General features: G+C 37.1%; 1 protein-coding gene across 13 annotated transcripts in view; it reads right to left on the bottom strand.

The window, feature by feature from the left end:
* NFIB (nuclear factor I B) overlaps nucleotides 1–23839 on the bottom strand; it is a 264254-nt gene that overhangs the window by 27568 nt on the left and 212847 nt on the right. For 6 of the 13 annotated variants that reach the window (XM_042013069.1, XM_042013077.1, XM_042013076.1 and 3 more), the window contains 3 exons: nucleotides 15117–15248; nucleotides 12598–12782; nucleotides 1973–2138 (listed from right to left, as the gene is read on the bottom strand). In XM_042013069.1, the coding sequence (XP_041869003.1) occupies nucleotides 1973–2138; nucleotides 12598–12782; nucleotides 15117–15248 (483 nt within the window). The remainder of the gene's footprint in view (nucleotides 1–1972; nucleotides 2139–12597; nucleotides 12783–15116; nucleotides 15249–23839) is intronic. The other 7 variants (XM_042013079.1, XM_042013081.1, XM_042013080.1 and 4 more) reach the window with 2 other exon arrangements.

Genomic DNA, 23839 nt, shown 5'->3' with positions numbered 1-23839 from the left:
ATCGCTATTTTCTTCATGAACAATCTATATTTTTCATTTTTTTCTGCTCTTACAGTTACCAATCCAGCGTCAAAAGGCTTTACCAAGGAGATAGACTAATGCAGTTCTCTGAAAATCATAACACCCTGAGAAGGAGAGGGGTTGCAAACTATCTTGTAGGCATACGGGCACATTCGAATAAAATTTGCATATAAGGATTATTTCTATTATAAGTTATAGGCTGTAGAGGAAAGAATTTACTTGGAAACTACTATGGAAGAATGAGGAGGCCTTATTTTAGTATCTAAGCCGGTATGTTTTAAAGGGTCAGCAGGAATCAGGTATTCAAGTTCCCATAAATTGCACAAGAAACTGGGCGATGATTTAATTGGAAAATATAGTCCAAATAATTCCCTTGGTAGTAGAAAAATGGACAGATTAGGTATGCTTTCCTATAATGATAAAGGTCAGATTGCCAGAAATTATCCCAAAACCGTTCTGGCAGTTACTGTGTCCTTTTTGGCATTTTTACCAGAAACCCTGACCTCATCTAAGAGAGATATGTAGGCCAAGCACAATCATGTCAAAGCAGAATAAAACCATGAATACTTGAAACTATACAAGTGTATACTTAGTTTCCTCAGTTTTCTGTTTTGGTGCAAATGTTTAGAGCAACAGCTTCTTCTTTGCTGCTAAAACTAACTCATCTCAAAAGGTGCAAAAACTGTACCACAAATCACCAGTGGGACTACAGATAGACTCTACTACCTCTTAATAAAAATAATATACTGAAAGGGCAGATAAAATACTTCCATAAATCTACCTGTACAATTTTTTTTTTAATATACTTGAGCAGTAGTTTCTCCAAAAGTTACTACTACCCTTTTATAATAAATGCTTAAAGAGTTTTCCTCCTTTACATCTTAACGCATTTGAGTCTCATCTCTGCTTCAGATTCTAATGGAAAGGTTTAAAATAGTATAACACCTGAAAAGCATACAGTCTCCATTAATGACAGACCAACAGTTAGGGACTGTATTTGCAGTTCAAATATTAAATAGGTCTAGAACAAGTAATTTTAATGTAACAGACCCTAAAGAGACTACTACTTGTAAAGACTGATAACGGTTTTTCCAAAAATCTGGAAGTGCCTCCTAAAAATCTTCACCACTCTGATAAATATTGGTAACACTGGCCATCTCAAGTCCAAATAAAAGTTCAAGGACAACAGAAATGCAGAACACAACTAAAAAGCAACATTCTGCACCACTGATCATGAATACCTGGAAGGGAAGAAATTAGTCTAGATATTTTTCCTTATTTCTAAAACTGCAATTCCATTGAAGAAAATAGGATAAATAACATGATCCTATATGTAGTAAAGAACTTAAAACATTGAATTTCGAGTTTGTTATTTTCTCTTTTAAAAAACCAGACAAACACAAACAGTGGATCTACCATCCCTGGTAGCAATTACAAGGAATTAAAATTTTCTTCTGCCACAACAGTTGTTTTTGCTAAAAATGACACAACCTAAATTAACATGCAATTATCATAGCTCGGATTCAGTATGCATTGTAACAAGGTTTGATTTCTGTAGGAAAGTTCATTGAGGAGCAAATTATCCAGTCCCTGTTTGGAATTCATCTGTGGGTCATTGTAAAACCTTACTGCCTGGGTGTGCTTCTCAATGTCTTAACAATGTCCACCTCAGATGAAAAAACATATTTTCTTTTCCTTGAATAGTGGTCAAATATGCAGGCTTTTCCCTTTTGTTTTGGTTGTCATGTCACAGACTTTGGTTCATGTAACATGATCCATTGGTGCAAATTCTGGGAGGAAAAGCTTTGCAGTCAGATCATGTTTGCTCTCCATGTAAAATGATGAGCACCCACTTGGTCAAATAGTAGGAAAAGGCGCCTTTTTCTGGCCTCAATTTGAAATCATACCAAATCTTTGATGGACATTTTTTGTTTCCTAAAGAAATACTTACTGGTTGCTGTAGGTGAAGATGCCTCACCTTCAGTGGATGTAGTGATGGGTTTAGTATCTGTCATGGTCAGGGTCACAGGTCGCACCGCACTGTGATGGGGAGAGGGTGCCAAAACTGGAGTAAAATGGCCAGGCACTTTCCCTACTACTTGACCACTGCTGTTAGGCTACAAAACAAAACCAAAAGAATGCCTTGTGAAACATACACATTGTGTTTAAGGAACCTACCTATCTTAGAGTTTTCCAGAATTACCCATCATCACAGCACCTGCGTTTTGGAATGTGCTGTTCTAAATAGGCTATGAATTTCCATGTGAAGGCAGGTCCCTTCTCAGATAGGTAGTACATGCTTAGGTAGTAGTACATTTTGGTAAGCATTCTTCCTCCCTGGGAGCACATGCATCAGATTGTTTCAAAATATATTTGCTGTTCATGTTGTGTCTCTGAACCAAAATCCCATGACAGCAGAAGTAAACTGACCAGGCATAGGCCCTAATGTATGAAGTATTAAGAGCAAATGACTGATGTAAAACCTCTGTTTTCACATGCCGTACCACTCTGGCTTGGAGGGTAACCAAGTCTTGACCACAGTTGTCCACAGAGATTACTCACACTGGAAGGCTAACTAATGACTTACGTGCTTGGGAGTAGGGTAGAAGGCTTGGATACGATGCACTATAACATATGCATCATAACATCTGGCTAAAAGCCACCTACTAAAAACACAGAAGTGTTTAATAACGGGAACTTCGCAAGTCAAGAGTGTAATAAGTAATGACACCTCTTTCATAGATGCAAGAGGCAGTCTGCAAATGATCTTATGCCAGGTACAGGTCATCAAGGTAATATAATATTCCTACATATAGGCACATCTGAATATGGCAAAGCTGACTGGTAAATATATGTTTATCCAGTGCTTAAACATACCTTAGACATTCTCCATGACTGCAAATACTCCAACAGTAAATAACTTGCAATAAAAACTAGCATGTAGTAAATAGTTTTTACAACAGTGGCTGATAACTTCTGTCTTAAACAGATTGTGTGCTCTATGAGTCACAAGTATTTTAAAAGAGCCATACAAACATGAAATACTGGGAATCTTGTAATCAGAAGGATCTTGTCAAGTTAAGATAAAGACATGGACTGATAAAGGATGCAATTCAACTGATTCAATGAAAGGTTAAAAGAGGCAAGCATGACTATGGTAATAAAATAATAACTGGACTGAGACAATTACTGCAAGTATGTGAGAAGTATAAATACAAAGAAGAGGAAGGAATTATTTGGAAAATACAGGAAATACATACTTCGGGTAATGGAATGAAATTGAGAAGGAGGAAACTTAAAATTAATAGCACAAGAAACTTCCTGGCTGTAGGATCTACTAGACTTCGCAAATGCACCCAGGGGAGAGTCTTGTTTAGGACATCTAAAACTAATCTAGCAGAAAACACTAGAAGATGTACGTGCAAATGGAAACCAGTCTGGTGTCCTTAGGAACATTGAGCAGTTAGCTGACTATTTCCCCTTTCTAAAAGCCTTACAATGAAAAATAACCGTAAAAATGTACACTAATTATGAGTGGCAAACCCCTCTTAATGAGAAAAAGTCACTCCCTAGACACAACTCTTGTCAGTAAGACGCGCTCACTAAGTTGGACTGGATCTTCACTATGCTTCTAGGGAGACTGCTGCAGAGGCAAGACCCTTCTCCTGTCCTGGCAGCCCAGCTGTCCACACAGCCTGCTGGAGGGAATACCACCTCTCAGTTGCATCTGGTAGCTTGTAGGTGGAATTGCTGACCTGCAACCACAAGGCTACCTTAGGAGCCTTATCTTATGTGGTGTGCTAACATCACAAGAGTAACTGAGAGTCTCTTACCAAAATGATAAACTTCTATTTAAACTAAGACAGAAGATACGGATTTAAACAGACAGTATAATCACCTTACAAAAGCAGTTGTCTCCAAAGACAGACTAGAATAAATTAGAATAAATTAAAATAAATTAGAATGTCACAGGAGACCATGATGATTTACAGCAATGTATCACCTTATATTGTGTACTGTAGTGATCCCAGCCAACAGGAATCCAGTGGCTCATGTGGACCCCAGTTTTGCCCTTGTAAATATGATCCAAATGAGCAAACCCACTCCTTGTTCAGTTATAAGACAAAGATTATACTTATACCCCGTTCTGTTGTAAACCAAGTTCTTCCCTGTGAGACACATAACAGCATAGCAGTACATCACCCCACTCCATCCAAGTAGAGGGTGAAATCCTGTCCTTGTTGACACCCATAGGGAATTTACCAGTGATTTCAGTAGATGCAGTTTGTGACGCCCCACACCAAGTGCCTGCATTTCTTTTATTTTATGCCCCAAATTTCCTCCTCAATGGAGGTTCTGTATCTGTCTCACATGTAAAACTGGGTGCAGACACACTACAATGACACTGAGGTCTGCTAGACACAGAAAAGAAACCTCTGAAGTGAAAACAATGTAAACTTGTTACTTCAGTAAGTCTAATTCTTATGGTTTCAAGATTTCACATGCTGCACATTAGATTTCAAATGCAATTGCAATCCATTTGTAGGTAAGCACATACCTGGTGTGATGTTTACAAATACAATTCTTCTTCAACAATCCTAGCTGTCTTTGAAGTGTAAATCAAGGTCCTCCTTTTGACAAGGGTTGTCATGGGAAATGGTACACTTGAATTTTTCTTTAAACTTCAGCATTTTTCATTAAGTGTGTTACTTTTGAAAACAGAGTTTATGAATAGCACTCTCATACTCTCCAAAATTCTATTGGAGGAATGTCTGTTATAAGAAGCCTTCACAAAACATCCATATTTGTTTTTCTTCCATGCAGTGAACAACAGTGAAGCAGTTAACCAAACTGGTATTTAAGTTATCACAGTTAGTTTGCAGCTTAAGATAATAATAATCCTAAAAAACACATCATCATTGTCTCAGAGTTATTGCTTCAGAATATCTTCAGATTGACGCAGATAGTGCTGCACCAGTTTATATTCAATTCACACTTTTATGGTTATCTTTGGAAGCACAAAACTAAAAGCTTCTGAAATAAAAGTCTAGACAGCAACAATTGATAGCAGTACAAGCTCATGAACATTGGCTCTCTTGAATGTCCCAAATCCTCTGAGATGCTTTAAGTTTTCGGTTCTAAAAGGGAAACCTTCTGATCAGAAACACACCCTTCATAGCCTTATTGAAAACTGGCAGCTAGAAAGAACTTCTGTGACCCATTCTCCTTTTTACAGTTCTATCAAACAATGTTTTAGCATGGAAACTGCGTATTTATTTGGACAGTATCCACTTGAATTACAAGTGCAAATTCTTACAGTACATCTTTAACACAAATTAATTTTGTCCTTATACAAAACAAGTTCTACATTCTAATTCCAGCTTCCCAGAAGAGATTCTTACGGACAAGTGCATTGCAGGCGAAGAATCAACTGTTACCACCAAATAGGGCATCAATATGTCTGTGTGATGGGTTCACAAAGGTCATGCCTGAGGCACAAACCTCAAGCAAATGCCATAGAGGTAGCTGTGTTAGATAAACAAGCTGTGCATTGGAAAAATTGTGAGGAAAAGAAGCAAACACAACAAAGGTCTAGGAAATTTAGCCCTTATTTATGCAGGTATACATTTTTCTACTGTTGGATTGGACGCTAATTTGATTTTCAGATGTTACAATTTTCAGCTTTTTTAATTCCACACCATCTTGAACTGCCACAGTTTAATTCATTTATGTGCCCAAAGCCAAAGACAAGTTGTATTTGCTGTCACAGCTGTAACATAACTCAGAATGTCAAGCTGTTGTTATCTGACGGTGTGCACTGTGCACAGTTTATCTTAATCCTCAGGTCTGAAGTCTGAACAGAAACCTGTAACAGATAGGAATATGGACTTTCTTAAAGTCAGGATTCACTGCACCTCTTTTCCCTGATAGGATTTTCTAACATATTTATAATCAGTTATTAAACAACCTCCTTTCAGACTTCTGCCCAAATATCGGCATATTTAACCTTAGTTAGTCAATTACAATTCAGGACAGAGTTTTGTCATATAGTTCACTACTTTAGTGTTACAAAAATATTCCCAATGCTATAATGAAATAGAAACTACTAACATCTATAGATGAGCTATCCAAACATAACAGAAATTTGACACATCTATTAAAAAATTCACGTCAATTATTTATTGCTTAAATTATCAAATATATTTGACGTTCACATATGAACTTTATTTTTTCCTTACAAAATAATAGTAATTGTACTTCTGAATTCCAAATAAAATAAATCCAGTTTCCTTTGGAATCTTAAGTATAAATCATCTTCAAACAAATAATTTTAAAAGGCCAGAAATCATATTAATCTGTGCATGTCCTAGATATAGTGGCATATGATACTCTGTTAGGTGTTTCAGAAAGAAGTTTCATGGATTAGCAAAAAGTCATGTTACTGCAGCTAACCACTACACTTGGAGAATAATATATTTACATCTTCAAACACAGGTTTTTAATAGAAGTTCTGTGTTTCACAGTATTACCATATCATAGCCAGGTGATCAAGCAATGAATGCAGTTTAGTCAAACTGGATACCATGCATTTGGAAATACTGTTACCCATCCTCTCAACAATTCCAGTTGCTTGAAATGGTGACGTTCCAATACTGTGGTGAACAATATCACTGTAAAACCCTACAGCAATGTAGTTTTGAGAAGGCTGATTGAATTAATTTTGTTGACGAAATTATAGGAGATCCAGTTCTGGGTATTTTGGTCCCCTGCTCCCATAACAAATACCTTACATTAAAAATTGTCTATTAGACACGTCTGTGAACCTGGAGATCATAGCTGATAGGTTCTGTCTTTGAGCCCACGTCATTGTGCTTGTGGTGCCCACAGAGAGTGATGAATATTTTAGAAAAACTAAAACTGAAAGATATCAGAAATATCTTTCATTTTTCTAACTTTCCCCCTCTCCTTTTTATCTAGAGCACCCTATTGCTCCATCATCTGTAAAAATAGAATGGCTATATTATTCTCCCACCAGACACAGCTCAATGGTACAGCAGGCAGTTTCATGAAATGTGTGAAACACATATTTATTTATTTTAACACATATTTAATTTATTGAGGATATGTCTGACTAATAATGATGTTTTTGGGATTTTGCTAAACATAAGGGAATGGCATTACTAGAGGACCACCAGTGAGACTGTAGAAAATACTGTAGGGCAGTTTGAACCTGGTGGGTGCCATAAAGCATTTGCTTCACACAAAGCAAGGCTACACAGGTTCCCTTTCTGCTATTGAACATTATGGCAGCAACAGAAATGCACTTCAGCCTCTTTTAGTGTCCCTTACCACTTTTCACAGCAACGAATCTCCCTAGTTTCCATATTAAGAATCAGAGTAACTCATTGTGACAGCACAGCTTATACAGACCTCACTCTGAAATGCCAGACCAAAGCTTCATGTGGTATGGCACACAGCTACCTGTCTGTTTGAAACATTAGTTTTAGAAAAATACGTGCTGTTTCCTGCTCTTGACTGACAACATCTCTTCTGTACTATTCTCTATGAGAAATCAAGGTGTTGGCTTCAATCTAGAAAGGCCTTCATTCATTTGATGAACTGATGTATGAATTTTTCTCTTGATCTAATGCTGCTGAAATTGAGGCAACTGCAATTTCAGCAATACACGTTCAGACATGGATATAATAAGAGAGTCAAGAATCCTACAGCCTGAATCACAACTTCACCTGTGAGCTCACAATACCAGTTATTTGTCAACAGGTCGAGCAAAAGGAAAAACACAGCTTTTCTTGTATATTTGCCTTAACTACAGTGTAAGTTTGTGTGACAGAAGCATGGGAAAGGAATTCTCTTTGTAGGTAAATGTTCAAAAATATCTTCATGTTACATAGCATTTCATGCACTCTGGAGACCTATGCATTTAGAGCAGACTAGATAGAAAATAATAATTTACAACTGCAGTTAAATCTTAAAACACCTTGTCAGTAGATAGTTTTAAGCTAGGACTCTCTCATTCTTTGCCTCCCAATCACAACCAAAAACTGCACATTGCCTTATTTAATCTTCAGTAATTTCTTAAAAATTACAAGGAAGGACTTGCCCAAGAAACTGAAAACTATTAAATGTCAACAAATAAAAAGAGGTGCTAGCTATACCAAAGAAACCACATGCACACAATTTTGCTTTTTTTGGCTTATTCTGCTAGTACTTTCCCAAGAACCAACAGGAAACACTTTGACAGGCCCAAAGGGAGCCTCACAAGATTCCCTCCTCAACACTAAATGACTGTAGTTATGGTATTGAAGAATGTAAGACAAAGAGTCTTCCTGGTATTCCTGAAGAATGTGCCTTTCATTGAACAAAAGGATCAATATCCCAATCAATTACAGGAAGAAAATAAGTGGCCTCATCAGCTTCCAGAAACAGCTATTCTCAAGCACCTCAGATATTTCTGTCTTCAGGCAAAGATAAAACCAACAAAAAGATAAAGCTGCAAACTAGCCCACACTGCAATAAATTATGTTTTATCAGATCCAGGAATTTTAGTCAAATATGCAGTCAAATATGCTGCAAATATGGAGTAGTTCACTCAGCCTGTAGTATATAACACATGTGAGCCATTGCTTGCAAGAAGAAAACAGTCCAATACTTAACTCCCATCAGGTTTAGCTAGCTTTACCATATTATGAAAACTTCATATATCATCAAAAATATCACAACATTTGAGCTAAGGTTATAGGTAAACAGTATAGTCAAAGAGCTTGGAAGATTGTCTACTTCTGTTTGCTTGGTTCAGTCAGAAAAAAAAAATCTCACTGATACCAGGATGTTCATCAGCAGGATTCACCTCAACTGTTTTGTTTGCCTTACTACCATTTCCTTCATCACACTTGCTGATACTTTTTCTGTGATTCACCACACCTTGACCAGGAAATTATTCCATTTAACTCAAAGGTGAATTAAGTTTGGAGATTTTGGTTTTGATTTCAGCCACACCAGTGATGTTGTGCTTGATGATTTGTTCAGGCTCATTGAAAGTCTTATTTTGATACTGTATATGATTCATACAGTTCTGAGTAATAATGCATTTCATATGTGTGCACGTGCGTGTGTGTGTGTACTTGTGTACACAGACACAAAGGAGGTAATATTTTCTAGGATTAAAGGATGCACCCATCTGGAATAATTCAAAAAGGAAATACATGCTGGAAATTTGTGGTAGCTTTGAAAACCTTGACACACTCTAGGTGGATGAACACCATAGGTGGGTTAGACACATAACAATCAATTACTTTTTGCTGAAACTTGCATTGAATAATCAGTATCAATTGGAGATGTCTGCACCCCATCATAATACAGATACATACTCACACACACAATCTCAACCAGTAACGTGAGTACATAGCTAAGAGGAAAAGCACTGAAATAAGTATAGTGAAAAGGGCTCAACTGAAATTCTAAATCAGTGGAAAGTGCAGCCGTTCTCAAAACCCTGGGAACTCATCAGACTACTAGCTTGAGGCAAGTCCAGCTTTATATCTAACAAGGTCCATTTCTGTTCAGTACATTTGTTTGTTTATTCTCCATATTGAGCAGGGGATAAAAAGCAGATATTCATGAAAAGCTCTCTTTTGTTTAGGATCATCCATTGTTGAACCATTTTTCACTGCAGCCAAAGGGCCTGCTTGAACTTCCTGACTGTTCATCACACATAATTTGGACTATTTAACATTACGTCAAGAAAATTGCCCAGTGCTTCCCATCATGGAAACCTATGAGAGCTCTATATCCTTGAACTAATTTTACTTGAAGTATTCCATTGAATAGCATGACTGTCTCACTATAATCAGTGCAGCAGTAATGTAATTAATCTCAAAATTGCTGTGGGGAGTACAAGGCATCTCAGTTGCTTGTCGTAACAATCTAAATTAGCGTATTACTGAAAGATGTTCAGGAGGAACAGTTCATTTTAGGTAAATGCTGTCAGGGTATACATCCTTTCTACAGCTAAATTAAAACTATCATCATAGTTCTCCTTTAGAAATCCAAATGAGTATGTTTTGAGGTGGGAAAGTATAATTAAATTTGATGTGCTATTCCTACAGATGCAGTTTTGCATTTTATAATAATTAAATTTGTTTGAATAAAAATTCATGTTTTATTTAGGAAAGAAAAACTGGTTTGGCTCAAAGCATGCCATTGTATCAGAACAATTCCCTTTTGTCACTGAAACTTCACAGACAGTTGCTTCTTCTTTTCCTAAGCAAAAAATTAATCCTGCTGTTTTACTTTACACAGCCAAACTTTTAACTATTCTATTCAGAGATATTTTGACTAGGCATGAAACTACTCCAACTTACAGCAAATCTCAGGGAAGAACATTAAAGAATTATATTTTTAAAAGATTCCACTAATAATAGTGATTAATGATAATAAATTATGGTGAATAGCTGATGCAGATGACTGAAATTGCATAGTTGGTGTTATTTACCCCATCCCTTCTTGTCAGGAGCTAAATCAAATGTCAAATGAAATTTTAAAAAATTACCCTAATAAAAAGGTTATGAAAAGTGATGAAAGTAGTAAATTTAGGCTAGTTAAGTCTGTTATTCCCTATTAAATATACAAGAATATGAAGTGTTCTCAGTTTGCTACTATGCTGAAAAAAAATCAGCAGAGTAAAATTTTATCTTTTAAGGTCAAAAGATTATTTCTTCAACCAGAGGTAAGGGAAAAGAGTTGGGCAAAAAGTTGAAATCATAGCTCCTGCTCAGTGAATATACTCCCCAATGTTAAAATCGTAAGACAGCACATTTTTCAACTGAAAGAAAGTCAGATACTTCATTTAGATGCTGTAGTTTTTTTCAGTAATGATCCAAAGCAGAACGTGGAACAATCCAGAGAGATTATCACCTAATCTGCTCTTTAACATATATAAGAAATCAAAATGTACGTAAAACAAGCACTGAATAATTAAAGAAATGCATAACAGTAAGGGCCTGATTTAATTTGCATAATTTTTCCCTTAATAGTGCCTAATTAAGACATCAGTTTAAAAAAAAAATCCAACAGAACTCTGAGATTTTCCGCTCTGAATTAACGCTAAGGACTTTTAATGGGTGTCTTAATTAGACTTTGTTATTCATGGAAATTTTACACAAATTAAAATCAGGTCCTGCATGCAACATTCCCAGCTGAGTCTCAGAAAAAATGCTATACAGGATTGAAAGACTTTTAATCCATGTGCAGATAGCAATTTGTATTCTAAAGTCAACACACTCCATGTTCACTTTTTGGTTTAATTTTCAGTAATACTGTAACGAACAAAACCCACATAGCTAGGATTTGTCTCTTCAAAGAAAATTTTTATTTTATGGAACCACTTTTTTTCCTTTTTTTTCTTAATTAAATACAGAGAAGTCATGAAGTTGGACCAGGGATTTAGCCCATGGGGACAATAGCCATGATGACCTTCTGCACAGTCCAAAGGGTAACGTATCTGTTATTCAACAGAGAAAGTTTGATTCAGTCTCAAGTTCCTTTGCTGCTGTGTCCAAAATGAATGCTGCAAGGTCTGTCATTATGAGTGAAAAAAAAGAAAACAAACGAAGCCCAAAACAAAATGCTGTCATAGCAACCCCTTCATCCCTGTTAAGGAAGTCCTTCCAAAGGAACCTAACTCTTAGGAGAAGAAAAACCTGACCACTGCCTCTTCAGTTTACATACCCAAGGCTCTTACAAAAAAACATGCTAAAACAGAAGCACCAGGGCTCCACAAGAGCCTTTCAGACAAGGCATCAAAAAAATAACAGCCTGAGCAGCAAAGATTACATTACACTGACACTGGACATATTCCAGATATTGACAGACCAAGTCTCAACTGCAGTTTATCCTGTAGTGCAGATCACACTGTAATGCTGTGTGCTGATGCTATCATGGAAAGCAGTTCTGCACACAGTCCTTCACAAATTATTTCACTAATGAAAAACATGCTAATTTCCAATATCAGACACAACTTTGAACTGGTGCAGTTGCCAGGAACGCATCTGCTACAGGATGTTCTCTACAAAAGGAAGAAAAAAAGAATTTGTATGGCTGTGCTGTGCTCACTATGCAAAGAAATATCAGTGCCTATGGAACAGGGCAAGTACTAACTTGCCAGAGTTTATTTTCATTGCCAGTCTATAAATATACCTGTATGTCCGTGTATGGACATATGTACGTATGTACACACTCCTTCCTGCATCCTGCAGTGGGAGCTTTGCCTCTGGTGGCCCAACCTGCAGGAGGAGTGCAGGACCAGGACCTGCCCTCTTGCTGCTGCCAGGTCATTCAGTAAAGTATTTTTCTTATGCTTGACAGAGGAAAAGTAAGTAAATATGATTAACCTGTACCCTTTATTCAACCATGATGAACAGGATAAGTTGTATCACATATATTGCAGCTCCCACATTTCTCTAAGACCAGAACTGGCAAGGTACCAGGCTAGATGCTCTAGAAGACACACATTCCTCACAGGACTTGTTTTGGAGGGGTCACATAATTTTACAGTACCTGGCTAGTCTGCGGGCTGGACGGGTCGTAAGAAGGTACATAATTCTTCAGAGTATCCTGAGGATTCAGGTGGGGAGGATATCTGATCGTTGGATGAGAGAAGTAGCTAGATGGGGCAGGAGGGAGAATAGCTTGTGCTGGAAATGGCAATGGTGAAGGTGGAGGTGGAGTTCTAGTTGAGATGACTGGAGAAGATAAAATAAAATTAAAATTACTTCGCATCTTGTTTCTTCTAAAATTCTTCACCTCTGTGTTACAGCAAGAAAAGTAAAAAGTCAGTTATAAGTCAATGGATTGCACTCCTGCGCTATGGCATTTTAACAGAAAAATTTACAGGTCCTGCCCTCAGATTATCCCAGCAAATAGAAAGAGCAACTTTTTCAAAATCATAAATATTTTATCTTGTTTTGGTTTTGTGGGTAATGCCATTATAGTTTTTTTCTTTTTTTTTTTTTTAACAGGAGTCATTCTCCAGCATAAAATATATTCCAATTATACAATTTTCCCATCTGAAGCCCAAAAAAAACAAATCTAATAAAGCCCCCACTTTTATTTACAGCACTCAAAGACTGAGGAAAATCACTAAGCCCCAAGAAACAGGGATTCCTCACTGCATTGCACTCTTCCTGCCTCATCTGGGGACAGGGCAATATCTGCTCACCAATATTGCTGCAAATATTTGCTGACCTTTATGAAAATGATAATGAACATTCAACTTCAGGGCCTGAGAAACCAATCCATCCAATAAAAATATCTACCCTACCCATTTTTATTCTTTTCACTCTCTTTTATTTCCCTGCAAACATACACTTCTCTATCTAAAGACTGTGTGCAATATCTAAACAACTGACATTGTTTTCACAGTGCAAGGAAGGTACAGCTTGTCTTTCTGCTGCCCAGCAGCTGTCAGTCTGGAAGTGTAGAGCTTTCTTCTATCACACTGCACAAGAAGACACTTTCTATCCTTACTACACAGCTAGAGAGCACATTCTTGGTGTATTAAAAAAAGAGGTACTTAGTTCAATGTAAATGGAGAGGAGACAAGGAGTTTCCATTTTCATTAGTGGAAAATTACAAAATCAGGTCTGTAAAGCAAGGTCTTTTATGAACTCTTCCAACAGTTGTCTACAGAATCAGCATGAGTGCACCAGCACTGCTCTTATGGACCAAATTTCACATCTCTGGGTTTCCTCAGCTTAATTTTTAAAGGACAAGTCCTTTTTTGGGCATTGCTCATTGGCATAATAGATCAGGCTACAAAGATAAAAATGGGGTTTCCCAGCAAGTAAACAGTTCAGCCACAGGTTAGGTTATGATTGTCACTCTAGTATGAGTATTTAAAAACTATACTCTAAATTAAAGATATACACATAAGTATAGGATCTTTTTTTTCTTTTTTTGGTGGCAGGTTCATTTTAATAACGCCCCCACCAAGCTCAGTTTAAACCTAAAATAGTAGCTACTGCTCTGGCATGTCAGACGTTTGCAAAACAAACACAAATGAAGAAAAACCTATCCCTTCCATTTCATTCATCATCTCCGATGTGCTTGAGTATCTGTTGCTAGTGGAAACCTCATAGAGACCAGAATGAATCCAAGACCATTTTTTAATACAAAATATGTGGACTTTAAGGGGAAAATAGTCTTTACCATTAATTTAAAGGGAGGCACTTGAAATCATGGAGGAAAAATAAAACAGAAACTCCTCAAAGCAAAACTGCATGTGAAAAAGAAGTTTTCAAATCTGTTTTACTCATCTAGACAGTCAGTTCCGCTCAAGAAATTAAAACTTTTGCATGCAGTTTATAAGGAGATCTGATGAGATGCTGAGGGGATGCTTCTGAGGACTCTGTCCTCATCTGAAAGACCAGGGTAAGTCTCACCTCTAAAACCAAACAGGCCCTGGTGCTGGAATTTCCCTGTCATTACTGATAAACCCTCAAAACAACATGCATTCTGTCATATTCCAGTATCTCCTCCTCACTTCAAGTGAACTTTTACTATGGATTTACTAATGATTTCAGAAAACAGGTGTTGAAAAATACTTAATGAGCAGTCTACATCTTTAGATTCAGCACTCAAAAGAAGCACTGCTACTTATTTCATTGTGTCTCATGGTGAACATGGTGGGGACTTCTCTTGTGTATAATCCTGCTGATTCTGGTATCCAAATAAAATATAGTAATAGCAACAATAATTAAAAAAGGGATTGAGGTGAAAGGACAAAATACAGGGAGGATTTTTCTTCTGTCAGCTTCTTCATTCGTTGTTCAGTTTATTTTATTCCCTGGTTAATCCTAAATCCGGTTTGGTGACTTCCAGCAGTCAGATTACCTGAACAGTTAAATGAACACTTCTGCAAGGATATCCCGACCTTTTCCATTTTTATTCTCACCAGTATTATAAATTGGATTAGGTCTCTAAGAAAGTCTGAAAAAATGCATCACAATCTGATTACAGGAAAGGAGAACAGAACAAATGAACAGGGAGGTTTTTATTTCCTCCTCCATAACCCTCACCACTGTGTGCAACTCCTGGGATTCCTGGGTGGTGATGTTGGGGAAAAGTGCTCAGTCTTGATGAAGAATCCTGGGGAGAAGTAGGACTAAACAAAGGCTTTTCAGGTTTCTTCATTGTAGGAGAAGACATATCTACAATAGAAAAACAATGTAACAGTGACATTAGCTGAGAAGCCTGTCTCAGGACACATCATTTTATGGACTGAAGATATTTCTTTTTACTGCTCTTGCACAAATATTGATGTATGATGATCCAGCTCGCCTATGATGAATAAGCTAATTTTTAATCACTTCTTTCAAACTTGACAATTAAAAAGAATGTCCTAACAGGTCCTTGTCCTGCAAAACAGAAACTACATTCCTTTCATACCAGAAAAGTCAAACAGTGGAGAAATTTGTCTTTAGAACTTCCTTAGATTCTTCTCACCTCCACAGAACGTTACCAAATCATCTGCTCCTTCAACAGCCACTTAATTTTTATTGCATTTTTTTAATGGAACACCTACACTCAGGTGTGTAGGGTAACTGCCATACATATGCTGGTTTATGGTATTTATTATTTTATTACTTCAAAACCTATCCCTTGCTCTTCCCAAAACCGTAGTGAAAAAACATAACCTCCGTAAGAACAAAGGACACTTCAACTTGTCTATCTCATATTTTCTATGTCTCAGGAAGGGTCTTGTCACTTCTTCCTTCAAGTTTCCCTACCAATAAAACTTCTCTTTAGAGCTCACTAAGTGAAGTAGGGACAAATGTACAATTTCTACCAAGCTTACTGATATTTCACAGAGCAAAAACACTAGATTTTTTCTGAAAGTTTAAATTAATTGACCAGCATTTTTTGGACTTCACACAAAAGTATTTCAAATGTAATTACAATTGTTTTATAGGACAGACATCAATATTGCAACCATTTCAAGTTCCATTTCAAGTCAATGATACTAACTCATGTTCAAAGCAAAGGTCATTTCTTAAGCACTTTACTGGACAAGGCCGTCATTGCAGCTGACTTTCTTACATGGACCATGTTATTTTTAAAGGGATTTTTGACCCTTTTAATATTGGCACACTCTATTCTGCTAAGACAGGCCTGCAAAATGTGAATGTCTTATTGGGACAAAATTGGACTAATGCTTTCTGAACTGGCTATAGTCTGAGTGTGTTTTCACCATGAAAAGCATACTTAGAGCATGACACATGAAACTGAGAGTCCACTTGTTTACTCTGCCCCATCCTGCTGTCCAGCCCTGCACAGGCACTGGCACCAGACCCAGAGCAAACTCTGCCTGTGACACTCCTCCATTCCCCTGCAATTCTCACCCTCCATTTTGATCCTGAGTACTGAGGCTGATGAGTGCCTGAATACCCTGAAAATTTCACATCTTCAACAATGCTGCTGAAAAAGGATTTATTTGATTTAAAGTTTCGGGAAGGGATTCCAATCCTTATTACTTTGAGAATGAAAATAAAACAGACTTTTGCAAAAAAATCCTAAATACAGATGAAAAGCAGAAAGATGCCAAAAGCACTCGGACAAAGTCATTGAAACGTCAAAATTAATCAGACACAGTGTCCTGTCCTGCCGAGAATGTTCTTCATATGTGAAATTCTCAGTGCTGTTCCAAATCGCTATTGCCTGTATTCTCATAACTTTGGAGATACAGGACACAGTGCCCAAATGAGTGGCATGTTATACATTTTAAAGCATCACATCAAAGTAAAAAGGGCTTATGCAGATAAAAATAGTTAGAACATCTCATCTTCCAACAAGGTAAATCTGCCTACATAGGAAGTCAGAAGAGCTGCTGTGAAGGATAGCATATGTAGCCTGTTCATCAGCAGCTTGCACAAATGGTGCTCCAGATGTATAGCTGTTCAAGACAGCCCAAGGCAACAATTTTGATCAATTCTAATGTGATAAAATGCTGCAGGGAAAGTGCAGAAACATGTTTACATCAGCCTTTAATTAAACTGTTGTTCACTTCCAAAGAATCTTAGGAAACACTAATGAGACATGAGTTTTGGCAAATTCATCATGAAAGCAAAGACCCTCTTCCTCAGTCTGAAGCAGCTTGCCATCCAGGCAGTTCCTGGATGAATGTCATCTTGGCACAGCACTTGGCAAGCCCCCTGTTAGGAGAACTCAGCTGGAATCCAACAGTGACCCAGGGCAAGTTTAAACATCCACCTGCCTGTTTCTGCACACCTGACCTGCTTTCTTGGTCACCACCGCAGCATAGCATCTTTCCTTTCTTGCTCATGAGAGATGCTTATGAGCAGAGCTAGAAGAATCCATAAACAAATATTAAATATCTTTTAATCTTTTAATTCTTGAGCTGTTCTTGTTAATATATTTTGTACTGCTTGGTTTCACAAGTCTTTGTTTACGAGGTACACTCTCGAAAACAATAATCTGTAAATATTTATTTACAACTCACTAGTGTAGAATTGCCTCCAGAGAAAGTAAGATAAACCCATATTCAACTTACGGTATATATCACCACAGTGAAGGACAAAAACTATGGAGTCCATAGCACCCCTGTTAAGCTATAAGTCATCCTTCCTTCCATGCTACACTTTTAAATGAACTGTTCTTTCTCAGAGGTGGTACTTGGGATTATTTCTGGCAGCAGGAAACACTACATACATCATATCCAGTTTAGGCTTACTCTTCACTGCTTCCACCTCCTCTGGCAGGTACACTTTCACATGTGCTTGTGTGAAGCACATGTGAAAACTTAGGTAAAATTTTGAATTCATATTGGATAGCTTTATAATGACAAAAAATCATGACAAATCCCACTGTGCTCAGGAGAATTTGTTTTGCTTTACACCTGTACATGTGAAGAAGGAGTAGAGCCACTTTGCACAGGCAGAGCCAGTACCACCAATTTTATGATGAGCTCCATCATATTTCCTTTAACATTACGAGGATTATGTATTTCTCAATTGTGCATTTAAATAAGGCACCTAACACTGAATACTGACAAGTGAGTGACTTTAAACCACAACCACCTCTCACTTATTGAAAAAAGGCTTAGTTATATCTGCCCTAAAGACTTGGCACCAGGGCTGGATGGAAACTGAGAATCCTGAAAATCAAAACATTTTAATACATTTATCTTCTCCACAAAAAGAAGAAAAGGAATGGAGACACATTTTTATATGGATATGTGGATAAATAGGAGAGAAAGAGAGATGTGCCTGAACAGCTGGGTGTCTGAGATACTTGATGTTTGTAACAGAGAAAGACTGGCTAAGAGTCCCTGTTCTGTATCAGACAGAGATGAGTCTTTGCAACTAGCGCTTCCCTTTTACAAATCTCTGCCCTAATCCTTGACGTGTTGGTGTCTGATTCCACTTCACTGTAAGTTTTATCTTGGACAGGAGACAAGGCCTCCTAAAAATGTATTTACTTCCATGAAAAATTTAATTCTGGTAATCGAACTTCTCCAGAATGAAAATCAACAAAATAAAATGAAACAAACAAGTCGTGGTCAATTTTGTGCTATGAATTTCAGAGACGCTTAGCAATTCTCAAGGTGAAGGCCTTTGTACTCACTTTTGAGAGAAACAACGGGGTCATGCAGCTGCATGCATACTGCTTAGCAACTGAGAGTGTTCTGAACTCTAGGACCAGTGTCAAGGTTTGGAAAGAGGTGCTCATTTCATGTTTAAAAGACTGATCTGTTTTACTTCACATTTTAAAAGCTCATTTCAGTTTTACTTCTACATCAAGTGTGGAAAACTTGATTTTTTACATATGAAAATTTTGTACTACATTAGAATATTTCAGTGTATGAAGCTTTGATAACCTCCCATTTTCAAATCAGCCTGCTTAGCGCCAATGTTATTTTCACAGGCACACCTCCGATATTACACAATCCAGTCTACCAGACTGTGACACCTGTTTTCCCATCAGGAACCATGCCCAAGGCTAATCAAACACTCTGTTGTGCTATTATGCCATTTCACAACAGATAAGCCATTTCAACGTATCATCATTTGAGATTTGTATTGAAAAACCTAGGAAGAGAAACCAGACTAGAATTTCTACCAATGTCATTTTCAGTATTGTAAGCTGTCAAGAAAAACACAAAAACAATACTGAAATTCAGAAAAGCTACAGCAAAATGAGTAAATTACTTGCAAGAGCAACTGAATTATTTCTTTTTTCGTTAGTCTTACAATGAATTACACTTTTTATTTTGCATTGTTCTATAAGTATTAATATACATAAGAGAAGAAAGTGATACAAGAACTTCCATGCAACTGAAACACAAAAGCCAAAAACCCTTTAGTTGGAGCAGACATGTCATTCTTCTCTTCCTTACCCACATGAACTTGCAGAATACTGTCCTCCAATGCCAACAGTCACATTCTGTGGGCTGTGTTTACCTTGATGATTTCTTTTACTTCAGCAGAAAGGGGTTTTGACAAGAGACAGAAGGGTTTTACCTACCTGCCCTTATACCTCCCAGCATACTGGGGGAGGGGGAATACAGGGAGGCAGGGTGGAAAACCCAGATAAGTCCCTTTACAAATGAATGTAGGACACTCTTTGCTGATGTTTGTGACTAGCTCTATAAAGCTGGACTACTGGAATTCTCCATTGCATTACTGATTATCCTGCTGTTTATGGACAGAAAGCAAAACAACTCAGTACAGTTCCTGTTAAAATTATATGCATTAGCTTTTGAAAAGTATAATCTAGTGCATGGACATTTAAACTAAGGTAACTGGGAAATCTGCACACACATTTCCTAAAATTAATTTTTTAAAAAAATTTTCAATTTTCAAGGCCATTTATAAAGAGGGGATGACAAAAGCTGTGATGGTCAGATTAAAGCATTAATATTGAATATGTGGGCACCAAAACCATCCACATTCCAAAGTAATTTCAAAAAATGTCCAGCTGTAGGACAGGACATATAGACCTAATCCCATAACTGTTGTTTGACAGTATCATATGACATGTAAGTAATCAACTGCCATACTGAGGAGACTAAGTCTATGAAAATTTACATCTATTCCCACCAAGATTAGGCTGAAACTATGGCATGCTGTCCTGCAAAAACTGTGAGCAGCAGTTCTTCATTCTCATCCTTTAAACACACCTCACCACTCCTCATCACGAAGGACCAGTACAACTCCCAGGAAAGGTTTGTAATCAGCATGACTATGTTACCATATCTGTACTGTTTCCTGTGAGGAGAAAACATACCTTTTTTTCCCATGCATTGATCTTCTGACATAAAGCTGGCCAACCTTCCTCACCTTTCCTCATCCTCATCTCATACCAGAAACACTGTCCTGCTGTGAGAGCCCCAAGATGCAAGTGCCATCATGCAGATCATTGGGATATGGTGTGCTGCTCTTGGAAGGAGATGAGAAGGTCTCCATCACCTTCACAGCAACCGACAGGGACCAGCTGCACCTCTGCAGCCTCTCTTGTCTCACATCTTCCTACGGCTGCACTCAGTTTATCCAACCACTTCTGTACCAACACAGCTGATCAGATGTCATATGGGAATTACTTGTGACTAACACAGAGCTCAGTGGGGTGACAGCTTATTACAGGTAATATTTTACAGGACCTTATTGAGCAAACAACGTTTCCAGGAACACCAAAAAAAAAAGCAAATCCTTTTTTTATGCTTCCTATTGCATCTCCAACTGTATTTGTCTTTCAGTTTATATTTCTAAACATTTTGTAACTCTTCATTCAGTCAGAATCTTAAGTGCTCATGGTCTGAAGGCACTGCAAGTAATGAGGCTGACTTTGGAAATAGAGATAAAAGGCATCAGACCAAAAATACTGGGTTGCTATAACAAATATATATACCATCATTAAAAAAGCCACATTAGGCTCCAAGAACTCTGCCCTGCCATAAAAACCCTTAAGCATCTCCAGTGTACTTCAGGTGCATTTTTGTACATCTTTACACTTCAGAAATAGACTGGGCCATTTTATCGTCTATGAATCATTTTTAAGAGGTGTGATTCCTGTATATAGCTGTGATAGAAGAGCATTGTGGAAGACTGAGAAAATCTTCCTAAAAAACCAAACAAGTTATAAAGACTTTAGAGTACATTTTAGTCATTTATTAAGTTATCCTACAGAAAGTCATCCAGACTTCAAGGAAAAATGTACAGCTGTAACATCCCCTTAATGCTGAGACTTCCAGGACCTTGGCCAGAAAATAAAATCAATACTGTAACCATAACTGCAAAAGTCACAACAGTATTTCCAGTTTCTAATGCAAGATTAAAGGGCTATTTGAGATAAATTAATGTGAAGGAATTTGTTGATTTGGAAGCATTCAGATTATGAAATCTCCTTTTTATTACTATTATAGTCTACACAGGCTACAGTTAAGGATAGTTTAACAGGTGTGCTACATTAATTGTTGATCCATCTGGGAAATGGTTTTGAATGGAGGTAAATCCTTCAGTCACACTGACATTTACTACTTTGCTCAAGTTTGATACAGATTGTATGAAAGCAGTAAAAAAGAGAACCTTTTCAAACATATCTATGTACACAGCACAGAAACAAAGAATCTATGAATAAAGATAAAAGAGAAAGATACCCCCAAAATTACAATACCTGAGTTAAATTAATATTTTTCATCTGAAGGAAGTACCATTACTGGGAAAAAAAAAGTTACTGCAGACATCTATGGTTCAGGAGGTACTAACACCTCTTCTTTCTGTAGATGAAGATATTCTGTACCACACAGGTTAAATTATGCAGACTTACACATACCCTACAAATTCTAATAAGAGATGATCAGTTTCAAAATACTAAATCTCTTATTCATCAAAATTGGAAGAGGAAAATTACCCACAGTAGCTCCTGGGACAAATCTTGAATTAAGACATTCATTTTATCACTAATTTCAATCAAATCAAACCATCCAGATAACAGGATGTTGCCATGATATAAAATTCATCACAGGATAAGTGCCATGAATTCAAGAAAAATATTATTTTGCACTAATGTCATTCATTGATCTATATGGGAGACCTTGAGTGTATTCAACTCACTAATCACACTGAGGAAATATCAAGTGATAGGTCTTCCCACAAAATATTTTTCAAAACAAAAGACAAAGAACTTGTCATTAGATTTTTTACAGTAACTTTATTGAGCAAACAACAGTCATTTCCAGGAACACAAAAATAGCAAACCCTTTTTGTATGCTTCCTGTTGCATCTCCAACGCTACTTGTCTTTCTGTTTATATTTCTAAACATTTTGTTACTCTTCATTCAGTCAGAAACTTAAGTGCTCATGGTCTGAAGGAAAAGTCAGGTCGCTGCTCTGTCCAGAATAAAAACTTCCTCACCTGCTGTTCTGGATACTTGAAGGTACTTACAAACAAGTCGTTAATTTGTCTAAACCTATTCTAAACACTGAAGAACAGATAAAGTCTTTGTTGCTTTATTTTTTGAAGAGAGCATAAACTTGACATCATTCTCAATAATGGAGGATGTAAATTTTCTTGAGGTAAAGCAACTTATTATAAGGTAATGTTTTTGCTATTCTGTTCATGGATTTTTTTTTCTTTCTCTGTATTTTCATTAAGTAAGCATTTGGGAAATCCTTCAGCTATTTTTCTATGCTTAGTGCCTTTCAAGCTTTAAACATCTTTCATATTTATGAAAACAATGTTTGATCTATTTCAGGCACCAGCAGCTTTTCTTGTAAAATTCCCACTACAGAAAACAAAAGTAAACCAAGTACCTATTGATCTTAGATTCAACCATCACAGCATTTAACATTATTTTTAACAGGGAGACAAAGTTCACTCATTGAACTCTACCAGCATCTTGTTCTTTAATGAGGAAGAACAAGGAGACCTCAAATTGGGCCTCCAGGTAAGTCTTCCTTGCTAAGGCTGTTGTTCGTTACCATAATGCAAGTTTTCAGCATCATAGCAGCCAACAGGCTCACAGAAGCCATGGCTAAGAATTTAATGTGGAAATACACTTTCAGAAGTTAGTCTTGGTGAAAGGTATCTCTCACTTTACAAATCTGAAGTTATGAAAATTTATCAAGCAGTAGTATTTGACTGCAGTGATTAAAATAGTCATATTTTGCTAGTTAAAAACCCAGAAAATTTTATGTATTATATAGAGATACATAGATAGGAGAGGTATGAGTATATGTGTGTATACATTGTTTAAAAAGTATTTTAAAATAATAAAATATACAAAGGTAGAAGTAACGAGTTACTAAAAAGACACAAATAGCTTTCAAATATACTTTGACATACAAGGATTTTTAGAACCCAGACTAAATAAAAACACAGAATGCTATTTAACAGGTATTCATCAAGGTAAACTTTTGCAAGCTGAATTGATGAGTTAGATGGAGAGTGTGTTTCTAAAGCATTAACCTTCAGAAGAAGTTGGAAAAAAATCCTGTCCAACACAGGACACAAAATGCCAAGGTGTTCTGTTACCGTTTTCAACTCCTGGACTACATTAACCACTTCTATTTTTAGTTCCCTCACTTCAGAAATGAGAATATCCATCCTTGACAGTTGATTAGAAGAAGACCCAAGAAAGAAAGAGCTGTCAGGAAGGACCCCAATGGGGAAGGAGTGTCCAGTGAATGGGGAGAAAGCAAAAGGGGACAAGTGTCCAGAAGAAGGGTATCCAACAAAGGGTGTTGGGACCTGAGAAGTGGAGGGTCCAACAGATGCTGGCCAA

Source organism: Corvus kubaryi, unplaced genomic scaffold (assembly GCF_017639235.1).
Source record: "Corvus kubaryi isolate FWS band 111438036 unplaced genomic scaffold, C.kubaryi_AGA036_p1.0 split1-37296, whole genome shotgun sequence".
NCBI lineage: Eukaryota > Metazoa > Chordata > Aves > Passeriformes > Corvidae > Corvus > Corvus kubaryi.
Note: the sequence above shows the minus strand (reverse complement) of the source record. Positions and strands in the feature narration are given on the sequence as shown.